General features: G+C 41.1%; 1 protein-coding gene across 4 annotated transcripts in view; it reads left to right on the top strand.

Moving 5' to 3' along the window:
* Nucleotides 1-12483, top strand: part of LOC113147848 (pericentrin-like) — a 32038-nt gene extending 19555 nt beyond the window's left edge. For 2 of the 4 annotated variants that reach the window (XM_026339111.1, XM_026339109.1), the window contains 24 exons: nt 415-647; nt 821-928; nt 1192-1212; nt 1581-1817; nt 1917-2090; nt 2232-2384; nt 2714-2893; nt 3003-4028; nt 4918-5088; nt 5261-5450; nt 6072-6406; nt 6494-6596; nt 6886-7058; nt 7166-7441; nt 7558-7715; nt 7817-7946; nt 8142-8933; nt 9063-9266; nt 9385-9618; nt 9907-10133; nt 10211-10284; nt 10373-10493; nt 10580-10707; nt 12053-12483. In XM_026339111.1, the coding sequence (XP_026194896.1) occupies nt 415-647; nt 821-928; nt 1192-1212; nt 1581-1817; nt 1917-2090; nt 2232-2384; nt 2714-2893; nt 3003-4028; nt 4918-5088; nt 5261-5450; nt 6072-6406; nt 6494-6596; nt 6886-7058; nt 7166-7441; nt 7558-7715; nt 7817-7946; nt 8142-8933; nt 9063-9266; nt 9385-9618; nt 9907-10133; nt 10211-10284; nt 10373-10493; nt 10580-10707; nt 12053-12084 (5480 nt within the window). In that variant the 3' untranslated portion in view covers nt 12085-12483. The remainder of the gene's footprint in view (nt 1-414; nt 648-820; nt 929-1191; nt 1213-1580; nt 1818-1916; nt 2091-2231; nt 2385-2713; nt 2894-3002; nt 4029-4917; nt 5089-5260; nt 5451-6071; nt 6407-6493; nt 6597-6885; nt 7059-7165; nt 7442-7557; nt 7716-7816; nt 7947-8141; nt 8934-9062; nt 9267-9384; nt 9619-9906; nt 10134-10210; nt 10285-10372; nt 10494-10579; nt 10708-12052) is intronic. The other 2 variants (XM_026339110.1, XM_026339112.1) reach the window with 2 other exon arrangements.
* The last annotated feature ends 372 nt before the right edge of the window (nt 12484-12855 follow it).

The following is a 12855-nucleotide window of genomic DNA, read 5'->3' as shown; positions in this document are numbered from 1 at the left end:
CTGTGCTCAGATGTGTCTTCTTTCCTTAGGCCAGTGGCTCAGTTTAGATCCAGATGCAGGTTTGTGGGTCAGTGTGGAGAGTGTCTATTTGATTGTGTGATGAGGGATGAATATGCCATATTTGCAGTGGTGTGTGACTTTGCTGTTTGTACACTAACTTTGGTGCTAGTAGCTTGTAATGAAACCTCTTGGAGTGTTGTGTAATTTGTTATTTTGCGTCTTAATTTTTTAGATCAGAGCTGTTAAAGGAAAAATTCATTTAGTGCTTTTTCAAGAAGAAAATGCACAATATAACTTTTGGTATTTAACTCTAAGAAAATATCTTGCCAGCTGTTGAAAAACTTGTATACCTTTACTTTGAAAATACTGTCCTTATATTCTTTTATTGGTATGTTTTTTTCTTTCTTTTTGAAGCTCTACTTGCAGAGACAGAGAGGTTAGCCCTGGATAGGCTGGACTTGCAGCGGCAGGCAGAGAAGGACCACAACTCTCTGTCTCAGCGCCTTACAGTCCTGGAGAGAGAACTGGAAGAGCAGGAAACAAAGGGCCTTGAGACAGAGCTGCAGCACAAGAGTCATACCGAAGACCTCAACCAACGTGTCCAAGCACTTGAGAAACAGCTGAAACACAACAGGCAGTTTATAGAGGTGATTTCTTTTCTGTCATGATTCTTTAAAATGTAATTTCTCATACATTTTGAACCTTTCTTTTACTGTTGAGTAAACATACCATTATAATGAAAATAAAGCCATGGGAGGCTCATGTTACTTTACGTAGTGGACATTATCACTATCTTTTCCATTAATCCCTACACATACAGGAGCAATCTGTGGAGCGTGAACACGAGAGAGACGAGTTCCAGCAGGAAATCCGAAGGCTAGAGGTCCAACTCAGACTGATGGCCAATGTGGATAATAAAGGACATAGGGTGAGGTCCATTGTTTAATAGCAAATATAAACAATAACATGCAATAGGATTCTATTTATCTGCAGGATGACAATATATTACATTCTTCCCATTTTAGAAGGAAAAAGTGCATAATGGTGTCTAACATTTTGCTGATGGGATTATAGATATAACGTGAACCCTGAATACTAATACTTACAAAAGTTGAAGTGATGAATGTATTGTTTATGAATGAGCCTGACATTTACCATGTGTTTATCCCTGTGCTGAACGGGATGCTGTAGTTTGAGGACTTGGTTCTGCAGGTATGACATCTAACTGTAGTGTACTTCTTTTAGCTCCTCTGATTCTTGTGCATGGTATCATTTCATAATTATTTCATTGCAATCATCCATAGTTGAATTCTAGTGCATTTATGTTCTTGCTATACACCTGCCTTCATTCCTGGTTCATTGTCTGTTTGCTAATATTAATTTGCTTCTGTTTTGCACTTCATTTGTCTTTCTCCATGTCACTGCTCTCTGGAATGGCTTAACTTAATTGTTTGGCACCAGTGGCTGCAGATCCAGAATGGCTTATTTAGTGACACTTTTTAACTTGCAAACCCTAATTTTTCCTAGTGGAAAACTATAGAAACTTGTTATGCAAATGTTGCTCCCTCCTGTCTCTACAGGTGGAGAGTCTGCAAGCTATCATCAAAGATAAAACAGAGGACCAGGCCTCGTTGCTTGCAGCCAATCAACAGGCCCAGCGTGATCTTGCAGAGCGTAACGACGAGATAGACAAGCTAGCTGCGCGAATCAGAGAGCTTGAGCAAGCTCTGCTCAACAGTGCTGAGAGTAATCGATCTATCAGTCAACTTGAACAAGAGCTTCACAAGGCAAGGTTGAGAGAACAGGAGCTCATACAAGTAAGATCAATGCAACTTTGTCCTGTACATTAAATGGAAAGTCAGCATGAATGTTGAGTGCAATGTTCCTTTTCTCATAAATGTTCTTACTTCTCTCAGGATAAGCAGGCCCTGGAGCAACAACAGCTGTCTAACAGGCTTCAGATCTCTGCTCTGCAGTCTAAGCTGGATGAGACACGACACTGTTACCATGACAGCACGCGTGACCCCACCCAGGAGCTTAGGGATGCCCTGGACACTGCTCAGCAAAGTCTGCGGAGCAAAGAGCAAGAGGTCTGTAAGATTATATATTTATATTGGACAAGATGGTTTTGGCTGTTTATTGGTGCTTGTTGGTTTTACATATTGTATTATAAAACTTAAACTATATACTTAAAATTATTTTTCGTCTGTTTCATATGCTAAATCTTTCAGGTTGAGGTCCTGCACGGGCAGCTAGAGACTGTGCAGAGAGACTTGAACATCAAAGAAGTCGAACTTAAACACCTCACATTACAGCTAGAGCTCCTGACTAATCAGAATGCTGCGCACGTTAACGAGCTCCAAGACCAAATTGCTGCCCTGAAGGTAAGAACTATTTTAAGTATAGAAGAATATATAGAATGTACAAAAAAAAAAGTTATGGCACTGTCTGGCAAATGTTGAATATAGTTTCAAGATATAATGCATTTTTTATTGAAGCACTATTTATTTAATTTATAAGTGTTTAAGGCAGGTGTGTATGGGCATAGCATATAAACAGGACAGAGGTGATGTTAATTATAGATTTGCATTGATTAATTGTTGAATAACATACGATGTAACTATCGTATCTATTTTGGTTAGTTACATCATAAATATATTATTTTCACATATGTGAAACTTGACTGAATTGACATGTCCAACTTTGCTTGTAGGAGAATGTGTCTGCCCTCACTATATTTAAGGAGGAGAAAGAGGATAAAAGTGAGGTGGAGGAAACTGAGGAAGAAAACCTCCCCTCAGCCTTACTCCAGGAGAAAAACCAGGAGATAGACCACCTAAACAGTGAGATCCAAAAGCTTGAACAGGAGCTGGAAAATGCCAAGGATTCAAAGGTCAGCATTATAATTGCACACCAAATACATTAGGCCAGTGTGGAATAAACATAGTTGATGTCAGTGAAGAAATCTAATTGCCTGTTTCCATTTTTTGTGATTATAAAAGGCTTTTGAGGTTGAGCTTGAGGATCTGCGCTCGCAGGTGGAACATCTCCAGTCTGAAGTCACAAGAGTGCGTCAGGACAAAGAGGAGGAAGAGGAGCGCCTTCATGAGGTCATCAGCACGTTGCAGGCTGAACTTGCCACACTGGGCCCCAACCTGCATGAAGTCAGCGACTCTCAGGATGGTGACAGTATCAACCCCTCACCAGCTCCCAGTCCAGAACCTCGTCACTATACCATTCAAGAACATGAGAAGAAGGGAGGGCCAAGCAGCCTGAAGCATGAGCTCAGTTTGACTCACTCTGCCTCCTCTCGCTCACTTCGGTCTCGTCTTAAAGCGCTTCAGACTCAGCTGGAGACTGCAGTGGCAGAGAAAGAGGGACTAGAGAGACTGCTGCTCACCCAGGAGGAAGAGTACAGAGGACATGGGGAGGAGTTTGGAAGGAGGCTAAAAACTGAGAGAGAAAAGGCAGATGAGCTTCAAGGTCTTCTCACCCTGAAAGAAGCTGAGCTGGAGGAGGTAAAAGCCCAAGTAGATGAGGAGAAGGAAAAGAGGAAGCTATCTGAGGAGGAGAGGGACAGATGCAGAACTAAAGCCCAAGAGGCAAGCACCCTGCATGACGAGAAAACCCACCTTCACTCTCTAGTTATTGAACTCCAACAGAAAGAGCAAGACAGGGTGAAAGAGATTGAGTCTCTAAAATTAAAGGAGAAAGAGATGACGATACAAATGGAGGTCCTCAGAGAAACTAGTCTCACTCTTGAGAGACAAGTCCAGGAGGTAAGAGCTGAAGTGGTAGACATGGAGGAGCTGGTGGCTGCTGAACGGGCAAAAATTAAAACCCTTGAGACGGTAAAGGAAGAGCTTTCTGCTGAACATGAGGCCCTGAGGAGGAGGGAGGCACAACTGCAGGAGGAAATTGAAAGGCTCAGGTTGGAAGTTGCTTCATTGAAAGACCTTATCCAGGACCTTACACTTCAGCACAATGAGAAGGAAACCAGCCAAGAGGAGGCTCAAAAGGAGGTGCTGGTGAGTGTCTGTACTACACCTACTATATGCAGACTAGATGTTCAATTTGTTTTTCCAGTTTATTTCTAAATGTCATTATGAACAAACCCAATTCCACATTGATAGAACATTATCACTAAATTTAATTTTTTTTAAAATTTAAGTTAGGAATGAATTACATTAAATTTTAAGGCAGATATTTACTTAATTTGCTTGCATGCACAGCAATTCAGAAGGCCTTAATTTTGTGCAATGTAAAGATCGATGTTCTTCCTGCCTATATAACCCAGTAAACCTACTTCTACATGAAATTGTATACTGCCACTTTTTTTTTTATTGCTAGTCTACAGCTGTAGTAGCAACTGCAGTCTAGACCACATCTTGTTGTAATTAGGAGCGTGATGACGTGTTACGGCGCAGAGACGGCAGAATCGTACTCACTCAGAGGAAGTTACATTAAAATGAGGAAGCAGAAGGAAGATCTTTGTTGGCTCTTTAAACGTCTGTCGTACTTTATTTTTCACTTTTAAAATTTTCTATCTCTGCAGGAAGTGGTAAGGAGATGTTTTTGAAAAACTGAGGGTTTCATGCATTTGCTAGTTTGCAGCATGTCTTTGCATTCATGCCAACTTTGTTATTACTAGTGTACCGCTGCTTTTGGCAATGTATCTCTCACGGTCTGAGTAAACAAGCGTATCTGTAATGGCTATACCTCTGATCCAGTCTTTTTAAAAGCTGGGAACACAGAATGCACTTCATATGTTTCTGATTAAAAAGCTCTTGCATTGGAAAGCAATTTAAAGTAGTTGTATATTTTAAAATGGTCTTTGGAAAAACCGAGGGATAAATATGACATTAACCAGTCCAAGAGAGTGACTGTTATACTTGCTAATATGGATCTTTTTTTCAGACACATGCTGAGGTGACTCTTGCTAAAGCAGACACTGCCTTGAGACAAACAGAGGCTGAGCTTGCTAAACTAAGAGAAGAGCATCAGGCCTTGAGCGTCGAACTGACTGCTGTAAAACGCGGTCTAAATACCAGCACAGAAAGGGCTGAAAAACTCCATGAGGAAGGGCAGGTAATGACCATGGGACCTCTGAGGACAGTGGGAGCTCATCTGACTTTCCTTTTACTCTCTGTACAGATCCACTATTTCATCCTAAAGCTTCACAGACATAAATTTTTATTTTTTAGTTTAAGTACTAGATTGAGTATCATAGCTGGGTTGTAACGTTGCTCCTGTCTTTCAGACCAAAGATCGTGCTCTTGTCGACCTTGAGACTGACAACCAGCGACTGAAAGTGGAGCTTCGTCGTCTACAGGAGGACCTGGCTGTGCAGGAGGAAGAACTAGCCTATCAGCAAAGAGAACTACAGCAACTGAGACAACACTGTCAACAGCAGGGGACACTTCATTCTGAACAAACATACCCACAGAAAGGTGAGTAGTGCCACATGACTACACATAATATGCAATTAGTAATATGATGTATTAAGTTTGAGTCTTCTGTCTCTTGTGTAATCACTGATTTCTTTAGAGTCATGATGTAGTGATGTTGGTTTAGCATTTTCAATACTTGATCAATTCACAAACTATTTTGATATTAGTGGTTTATCATATCTTTACTTGCTTTGTTTTGTAATTGTAAATGGAATATTTTGGGCTATCGATTTGACAAATTATTTAGAACTATTTTGCACTGTGAACAATAAATGGCTGCCTATCAATATTTTTCTAAATCTTATTGACTGATTAGATCTAACTTGATTATTAAATACTAGAATTATCACTGACCATTGTTAGTTAAAGCCTTTTTCTGTATAGCAAAGTGCATATTTACATTTAGCCATTTGACAGACACTTTTTTTCTAAAGCACATTATAAGTAAAATGCTAAATAAATAGCTAAGTCAAACAAGCAGTGCTTCAGTTTTGAGACATGGATGCCAGATAAAGAGAGAATTTATGGTGGCAGACTTAAATATATCTCACCTTTTAAAGGCATTAGCATTCTAACAGAAATATGTTCCTATAATGACAGTTCTTTATTTTCTTTTATCAGATATTTCTCACAACGCTTTTGTGGACAGTGTGAGCGTCTCCCATGACGAAGCCTCTCTGAGCTCTCCAGAGGTTTTAAGAAGACTTGAATGCTCCGAGGACCGACTCCCAGAACGGTTCCATGCCTCTGTTCTCTGCTCTCGTCTGTCTGAGCTCAGTACTATAAACAGCACAGGCCTGGATCTCCCTCAGGTTAAGGTCTCTCCCAGGGTTGTAATGGAACCTCCACACTCCCGGACCCTCACCCCAGAACCAGCTACACAGAGTACCCACTCCCCAGGTTCTGTGTCAATGTCTGACAACTTCTCCATGCTCGATTCTCTGGATGCTGACAAAGTATGTGGTCTGACGGTTTTATGTATGTCACTTTCCTAGATGTTCTGCAAGAAGCTTTTGAGTCTCAAGTGAAACTTGTTTTTGCAGGTGCATGAGTTGGATGGACTTGATCTAACAGCTCCTCCATCTCCACTTGGTTCCACTTCCTCCTTGTCAGCACCAGAATGGGCCAGTGATGGATATGGCAGCAGTAAGTACTGCTACATCATTATTCAGTCAGCCAGGTACAGGACAAGTACTGTCAAGGCAACTGGATAAAACTGAAGTTCTGAAATTCCAATTTTCATTACTTTAGTACTACTATAGATATCTTTATGATTTAAGTGTTTTGTACTCTATAGTGTAAAAGTTTGATCATTAAAGAATTTGTTTAACACAATATTTCTGGCATCACTTGCTCTGCAGCGATTCCTCCTAAAGATATTGATCTTTAAAAAACATCAATAAAAATTCATCTTAATTCTCCTCTTCTTCTTCAGACGTGAGCTCAGAGTTGGGTGCAAGGTTAAAAGTGGAGCTTGAACAGACTGAAAGGCTGGATGCTCAGTTTGTTGAGTACCTTCGCTGTCGAGGAATGAACCCCACAGTTAACACAGATAGTGCTGCAGGCAGTATGAGTTACAGTGATGACTTGTTGTCGCCTGAGCTTCAGGTATGTTCACACATACTTATTAGTCTATCTCCTGGTTTTACTTTATTTTATTTTTTAAATCGTTTTCATTTTTGCTCATTTTTTTCTGGGATCTTTTTTCCCTTTAGGGCCTATTAAAGAAAGTATATCAAGAAAGCTGCAGAATTCTCACTTTGTCCCAGCGTCGTCCCACCCCTTCAACTCAGACTCATATCTCACACTTAAAAGCCAGCTCACTGACTCAGACACAGTATCATTCTGAGGATGGTTCTGCACTACTGGACCACCAGGACAAATCATCCTCCAACCCTCCTATGAGCTGGCAGCAGGAGAAGAGAGCACTACAGGAGACTGTGATTGCTCTTAGAGAGCTGCTGTGTCGAATGGCACAGAGACACACACAAGTGAGTTTGTGTAGTTTTGTAAATGAGTGAAGTGAAGGTATGAAGTAGAATTTTTCAAAATATATATTCAATTCATTTTTAACTGTATTCAACTCACGTTATTTTCTTTTGTTCAGAATGTTTACAGAGGTGACGCTGACTGGCACAGGGACCAACTACAAACTGAGGGACAGTTTGAATCCCAACTAAGGGCAGAGTTGCAGCAGAGCCAGAAACAACTAAAATGTGCCCATGACACACATCAAGAGCAAAAGAGCAGAATAGAGTCACTCAGGTATATTCACATATTAAGTAACAACACAAAAGTAGCTGTCTGTGTTTCTGTTATGATCCCATAATCTGCAATATGATTTAGAATTGTGCTTTTCTTCGCAGACTTGCTGTAGAAGAAAATGAGGAAGCTTTGAGGAGAGAGCAGACCAAAGTTCAGGAGCTTCAACAACAACTGGAGCAGGAAAGAGCTCTGAGTCTCCGTAAGAACAGAGAGGAAGAGGAGAGAAGAGGGGTAAGACGGGCAATTGAAAACATGCATACTGGATTATATTGTAGATTTTGTGAACATGAACACAGAAGACAAAACATACTTCGTCTTCAGTGTTTCCACTGTGTTTCAAAGATGTGACAGAAGAAGGGTATAATTACACTGTTCTAGATCTTTCCCTGTAAAACTGAGTCATTACTACCATCTCTTTTTGTTCAGGCTGTACAAGTAATATCTGAACAGCAAAGGTCAGAGGTGATGGCTCTGAAGGGACAAGTGGAACAGGAGAGGGTGACCTGCAGCAACCTCAAACGCGAGCTTCAGATTGAACAGTCCCGCAGTCTGCTGCTGGAGAAGCGGCTAAACGACAGTCAGAAGGAACTAGAAGATGAACGCCAACGCTCTGCCCACCAACAAGACCTCAACATGCAGGAAACGACTCGACTTGAGCACCTTTTGACTGAAGCGGAATCTCGCCTTACAGAAATTCACTCTAAACTTGCAGATGCTCACAAGAAGCTGGATGAAGAGAGAGGCCGATGGTCAAGGCAGATGGATGAGCTCAGCCTTAGACATGAGGCTGATGCTGCCAGAGACAGGAACTTTGTCTCTGACATGCGCGCCCAGCTAGAGCAGGAACGAAGGCAGGGTGAAGAACTGGCAGCTGTGACGGACAGACTGAGAGCCGAGTTCTTCCAGAGCAGAAGAAAATGGGAAGAGGAGGACAGAACAAGGAGGGAGGAGCTGCAGAGAGAGCAGGAGGCTGCAACCCGAAATCGTATAGCTCTGGAGACCTTAAAGGAGCAGAAACAGGAAACCATCTGTGCTTTAGAGGTGGAGCGAGAACGGTACCGACGCCAAGGGCAGGAGCTTGCAGAGTTGAAGGAGAGACTCCGACTACTGAAGGACAAAGAGAGAGAGAGGGAGGAGCAGTGGGAAAGGGAGAAGAGGAAGGCGAGACAAGAGCAGATGGAAAAGGAGAGACGACAGGAGAGCACTAATAACAAACTGGTAAGATTTCATCAATCCAGTTCATATACTTCAGGTATAGTCACACGAATTAGGTTTATATTTTAGACGTGTTTGAGCTAATTTTGAATTCACACAAACATGACTCCTTGTGAACTTTTCCCACTTCAGTGTGAGTTGGAGATGTTGAGGAAACAGGACCAGCAGCGCATGCAGGAACTACAGCACACTTTGGAGGACCTGGAAAGAGAGGAGAGAGCAATGAGTGCTTGGAGACTTTCTGGACAGACAACACAACAGCAGAAAGCTGCTACATCTTCACAACCTCTCCAGACTAATGGTGCCCAGACAGGAAGCACACAACAAAACCAGCAGGTGCACAAGTGGTTTTTACTTTTGGTAAAGTGACTGCATGCACATGTTCTATTTAATGGTCATGGATGGCATCTGGCTATTGGCTAAATGTAAAGAACATATGCTTTTCTCACCACAGATTCTGTCCACGTCATTGCCGTCCACATCGTCGTCATCCAAACTTCTTGAAAAGTTGTTAAAGGAGAATTCAGACTTGATGGAACGCGTCACATCACTGAGTCAAGAAAGGGCCACCCTGAAACATAGGCTCACTTTGGTGGAGCAACAGCTTAGTCGCACAGAGAATGAGCTCGCTAAAGTCACCACAGAAACTGAAAACAGACCCATCACTGACGTGACCAGTAACAGCAAGGTAAGAAGAAAGCACTTACATTTATATAGAGATCCTTTTGTGGAAGAGCTTTTCAAGAATCTATTTGCCAAGATGAATCACTGCAGTGTTTACCTTCTATAGATCTCTGTGTATATATTGCTTTAATTCTTAAACTATATTTGCTTTTGTCATTTGTGCAAAGTAGGAAGATCAGCTTTAGTGAATCCAAAGCCTCATTTCTTTATTAGTGGCAGTACAATGCAGTGGTATCACTAGGAGATATCTGGTGTGATGGAGCAGTAACAATCTCTGTTTACTGGTCTGCAGGTGCAACGTCTGTATGAGCGCTACCTGCGTGCTGAGAGCTTCAGGAAAGCTCTGGTGTACCAGAAGCGCTACCTGCTGCTGCTGTTAGGTGGTTTCCAGGAGTGTGAGCAGGTCACCCTGAGTCTAATCGCCCGCATGGGGGCACGACCCTCACCCCCATGCTCCTCGCAGTCCAGACCCCTTGGACGATTTAGGGCTGCTGTGCGAGTAGTTATTGCAGTCTCAAGGTGGGAAGTGTTTGAGGATGTGAGGATTTGAAGCCATTCTTGTGTTTAAATTAAACTAACCCTGTGTTGTTTTTCAGAATGAGGTTCCTGACCAGAAAATGGCAAAGAGCTATCAGAAGGTTATCTATATCTGGGACTGGGCAAGCTCCAGGTCAGCTCAGTGAAGGATTTATGATGGCATGCAGCACTTGACTGTTGTGTGTAAAAGTGTGTGGGTTTTCATTCTTAATCTCTTACAGGGTCTAAAGTGGAGGTTTTAAGGCAGCAACAGCCAAGATCAAATTCAGTCTCGCCACCCAATAGACACCCAGCGTCTGCTCTGGTCCCACCCAGCAAATCACCCTTCAGGTTGCACAACAGGTTTGGCCGCTTTTGCAAAGACTGATTTTCCTTTCTTAGTTTGAAGGTATTTCATTTTTAATCAGGTTTCTTCTTTCTTTCTTCAGGTCGTACCCAAGCACCACTGTGGCCGCGGGGCATTCAGTTGGAACATCTCAGGATCCAGAGAGGTCCCTGACAGAATATATTCACCATCTAGAGAAAGTTCAACTGCGGTTGGTGGGAGCCAGGCAAGGTGAGAAGCATTAAATAGGGTGAAACATTTGGGACAAGAAATGGAGTTGAATGCACATAGGTGGAGGGAAAAGCAAGCACTAATGAGGTTCTAGAAATCTCAAGTCCTTTATTAAAAATTGTTTCTTCCCCAAAATTGGTAAACACAACTTTTAGGGTTTTGAGCACCTAATTAATATGTATTGTTATGTATGTGTGATCACACTGGGTGTATGGATTTATAGTCTGTTAGATGCATGCTTCTTTTCAGGGGTCACTTGTTTTCCAGGAAGAGTTCAATAGAGGACAAGCAACTCAAGGACTAATTCCAATTTTGTGTTGCGCAGAGCAACTCTTCCTGGAACTGTTAGCAAAACCGCATGTTACCAAATCCCACAACCTGTGTACTCTATCATCTCCCAACCTAGTAAGCGAGACTCATTTAGCTGTGCCCCCTAAAGAGGAAAGGAAGATACAGTCAGCCTGTTCCCCCGATATGATTGGTTATCGGCAGCGCTGGCTGCAGGAAAACAGGACGTGGCTGTACCTGAGCTGCTTGTCGCCGCTTTACCTGTATGGTCCAGGTGAGTGTGAGTGTAACATACTCACTCCACCAAACAAAGCAGCACAGCGCACCTCTCAGAATGGGTACTGACTTGTTAGCAGTCACTTGGTGCACTAGATTAGAAGTGATGACATTCTGGTCTCAAGGAGATGTACTTGCGACTCTCCACTAGTTCATGTCAACATGTCACTACCACTGCTAATTTATGATTGTTTTTGCAGGTTATACTTGCATAATGTTAATGCTGTCTACTGTACTGTATATTAAGAATTTGCTTGATTGTATAGGTGTAGCTACTAAAGTGGCCTGTGAATGTATTTAATCTTATAATTTATTGAATTTTGCAGCCTTTGTGATGTTTATTACATTGATGATTTTTCAGGCTTTAGGGAGCAGATAAGTATTGGCAGATTTTGAAAACTTCGATTCCTAATCAAAATTTCAGTTCTTTCATTAATGCAGTTTCAAATGTGCAATTTTCAATCGGTGCAAGTATTTTAGTCCATTTCATTTTATAGCAGACATATCTTTTCAATACAAACTGTTCACAAACTGTTTACATTATGTGTTTTCTTTTACAAAATGTATTTAGAACATTTGCATATGCAGATCTGTACTTGTCTTAAATGTTTTTGAATGAGCCATTACAGCAGCCAGTTGGATGGCTGACTTTGGGCAATTTTAGTTTACTCTGATTATTATTAACATAACTTTATCTTGGATTTGGATTTAATAATTAAGTTTGTAATGGAGAAAGATGCAATTCACACATTGTGATTTTTTTGTTTTTGTGTTCTTGCAGGTTCATCTGCTTTTCAGTCCGACCCAAAGTAATCCAGCCACTGAAAGAATGATTGTCCCCCTGTTCCAGGGGACGTGTGTAGAAAGAACATGTGATTGATGTAATTTTTTAAAGTACCTAAATTATTTTTTACACCTTTTTTATTGTAATTTTTCTATTCTCTGTACCTCAGTATTTTGAAGGTCACTCCTGATGTTGCAAGAACGTGGTTTTTCATCATTTTAAATGGTGCAGTTAATGTTTTATACATTTTTGTTGCAATGTAAACAGCACTGATTGTACTTATGTCCAGATTTGCTCTAGTTTTATACTGGAAATTCACAATCAACATAGCTAGTGAATATATTATTGCATAAAGTTAAACCATATGTCTTTGTATTTGTTTTACCATAACTTTAATAAATATTTTAAATGTGTGATTATGAACCAAACTGTTTCTTTGCTTTAATTCATTTTAGATAATACACAGAAAATGGTTATAACAAATGTTTGTCTATTGTACATACATTTTTGATAATCACTATTTAGATGTATATTTTATCCTTTACTGGAACAATTTATTCCATTGCCTCTATACAAGTTGTCCAACTTTGTTTTCTGTCCTAAATGCTTCCTGTCAGAAGACCGAAACTTATTGCTCAAAATAAATCTAATGTAATGTAATGGTTTGTTTGTTTGTTTTGAATCCCTCGTCCACTGAGTTACACAAAACAAATGTAACACCTACAATGAGGGTGGGGGAACTACTTATGAAAGGCTAAGTAAGCTTGAGCAGAAACACGCACATTAGTGGCCTACTGGAG

This window comes from Anabas testudineus, chromosome 22, assembly GCF_900324465.2.
Source record: "Anabas testudineus chromosome 22, fAnaTes1.2, whole genome shotgun sequence".
Taxonomy (NCBI): domain Eukaryota; kingdom Metazoa; phylum Chordata; class Actinopteri; order Anabantiformes; family Anabantidae; genus Anabas; species Anabas testudineus.
Note: the sequence above shows the minus strand (reverse complement) of the source record. Positions and strands in the feature narration are given on the sequence as shown.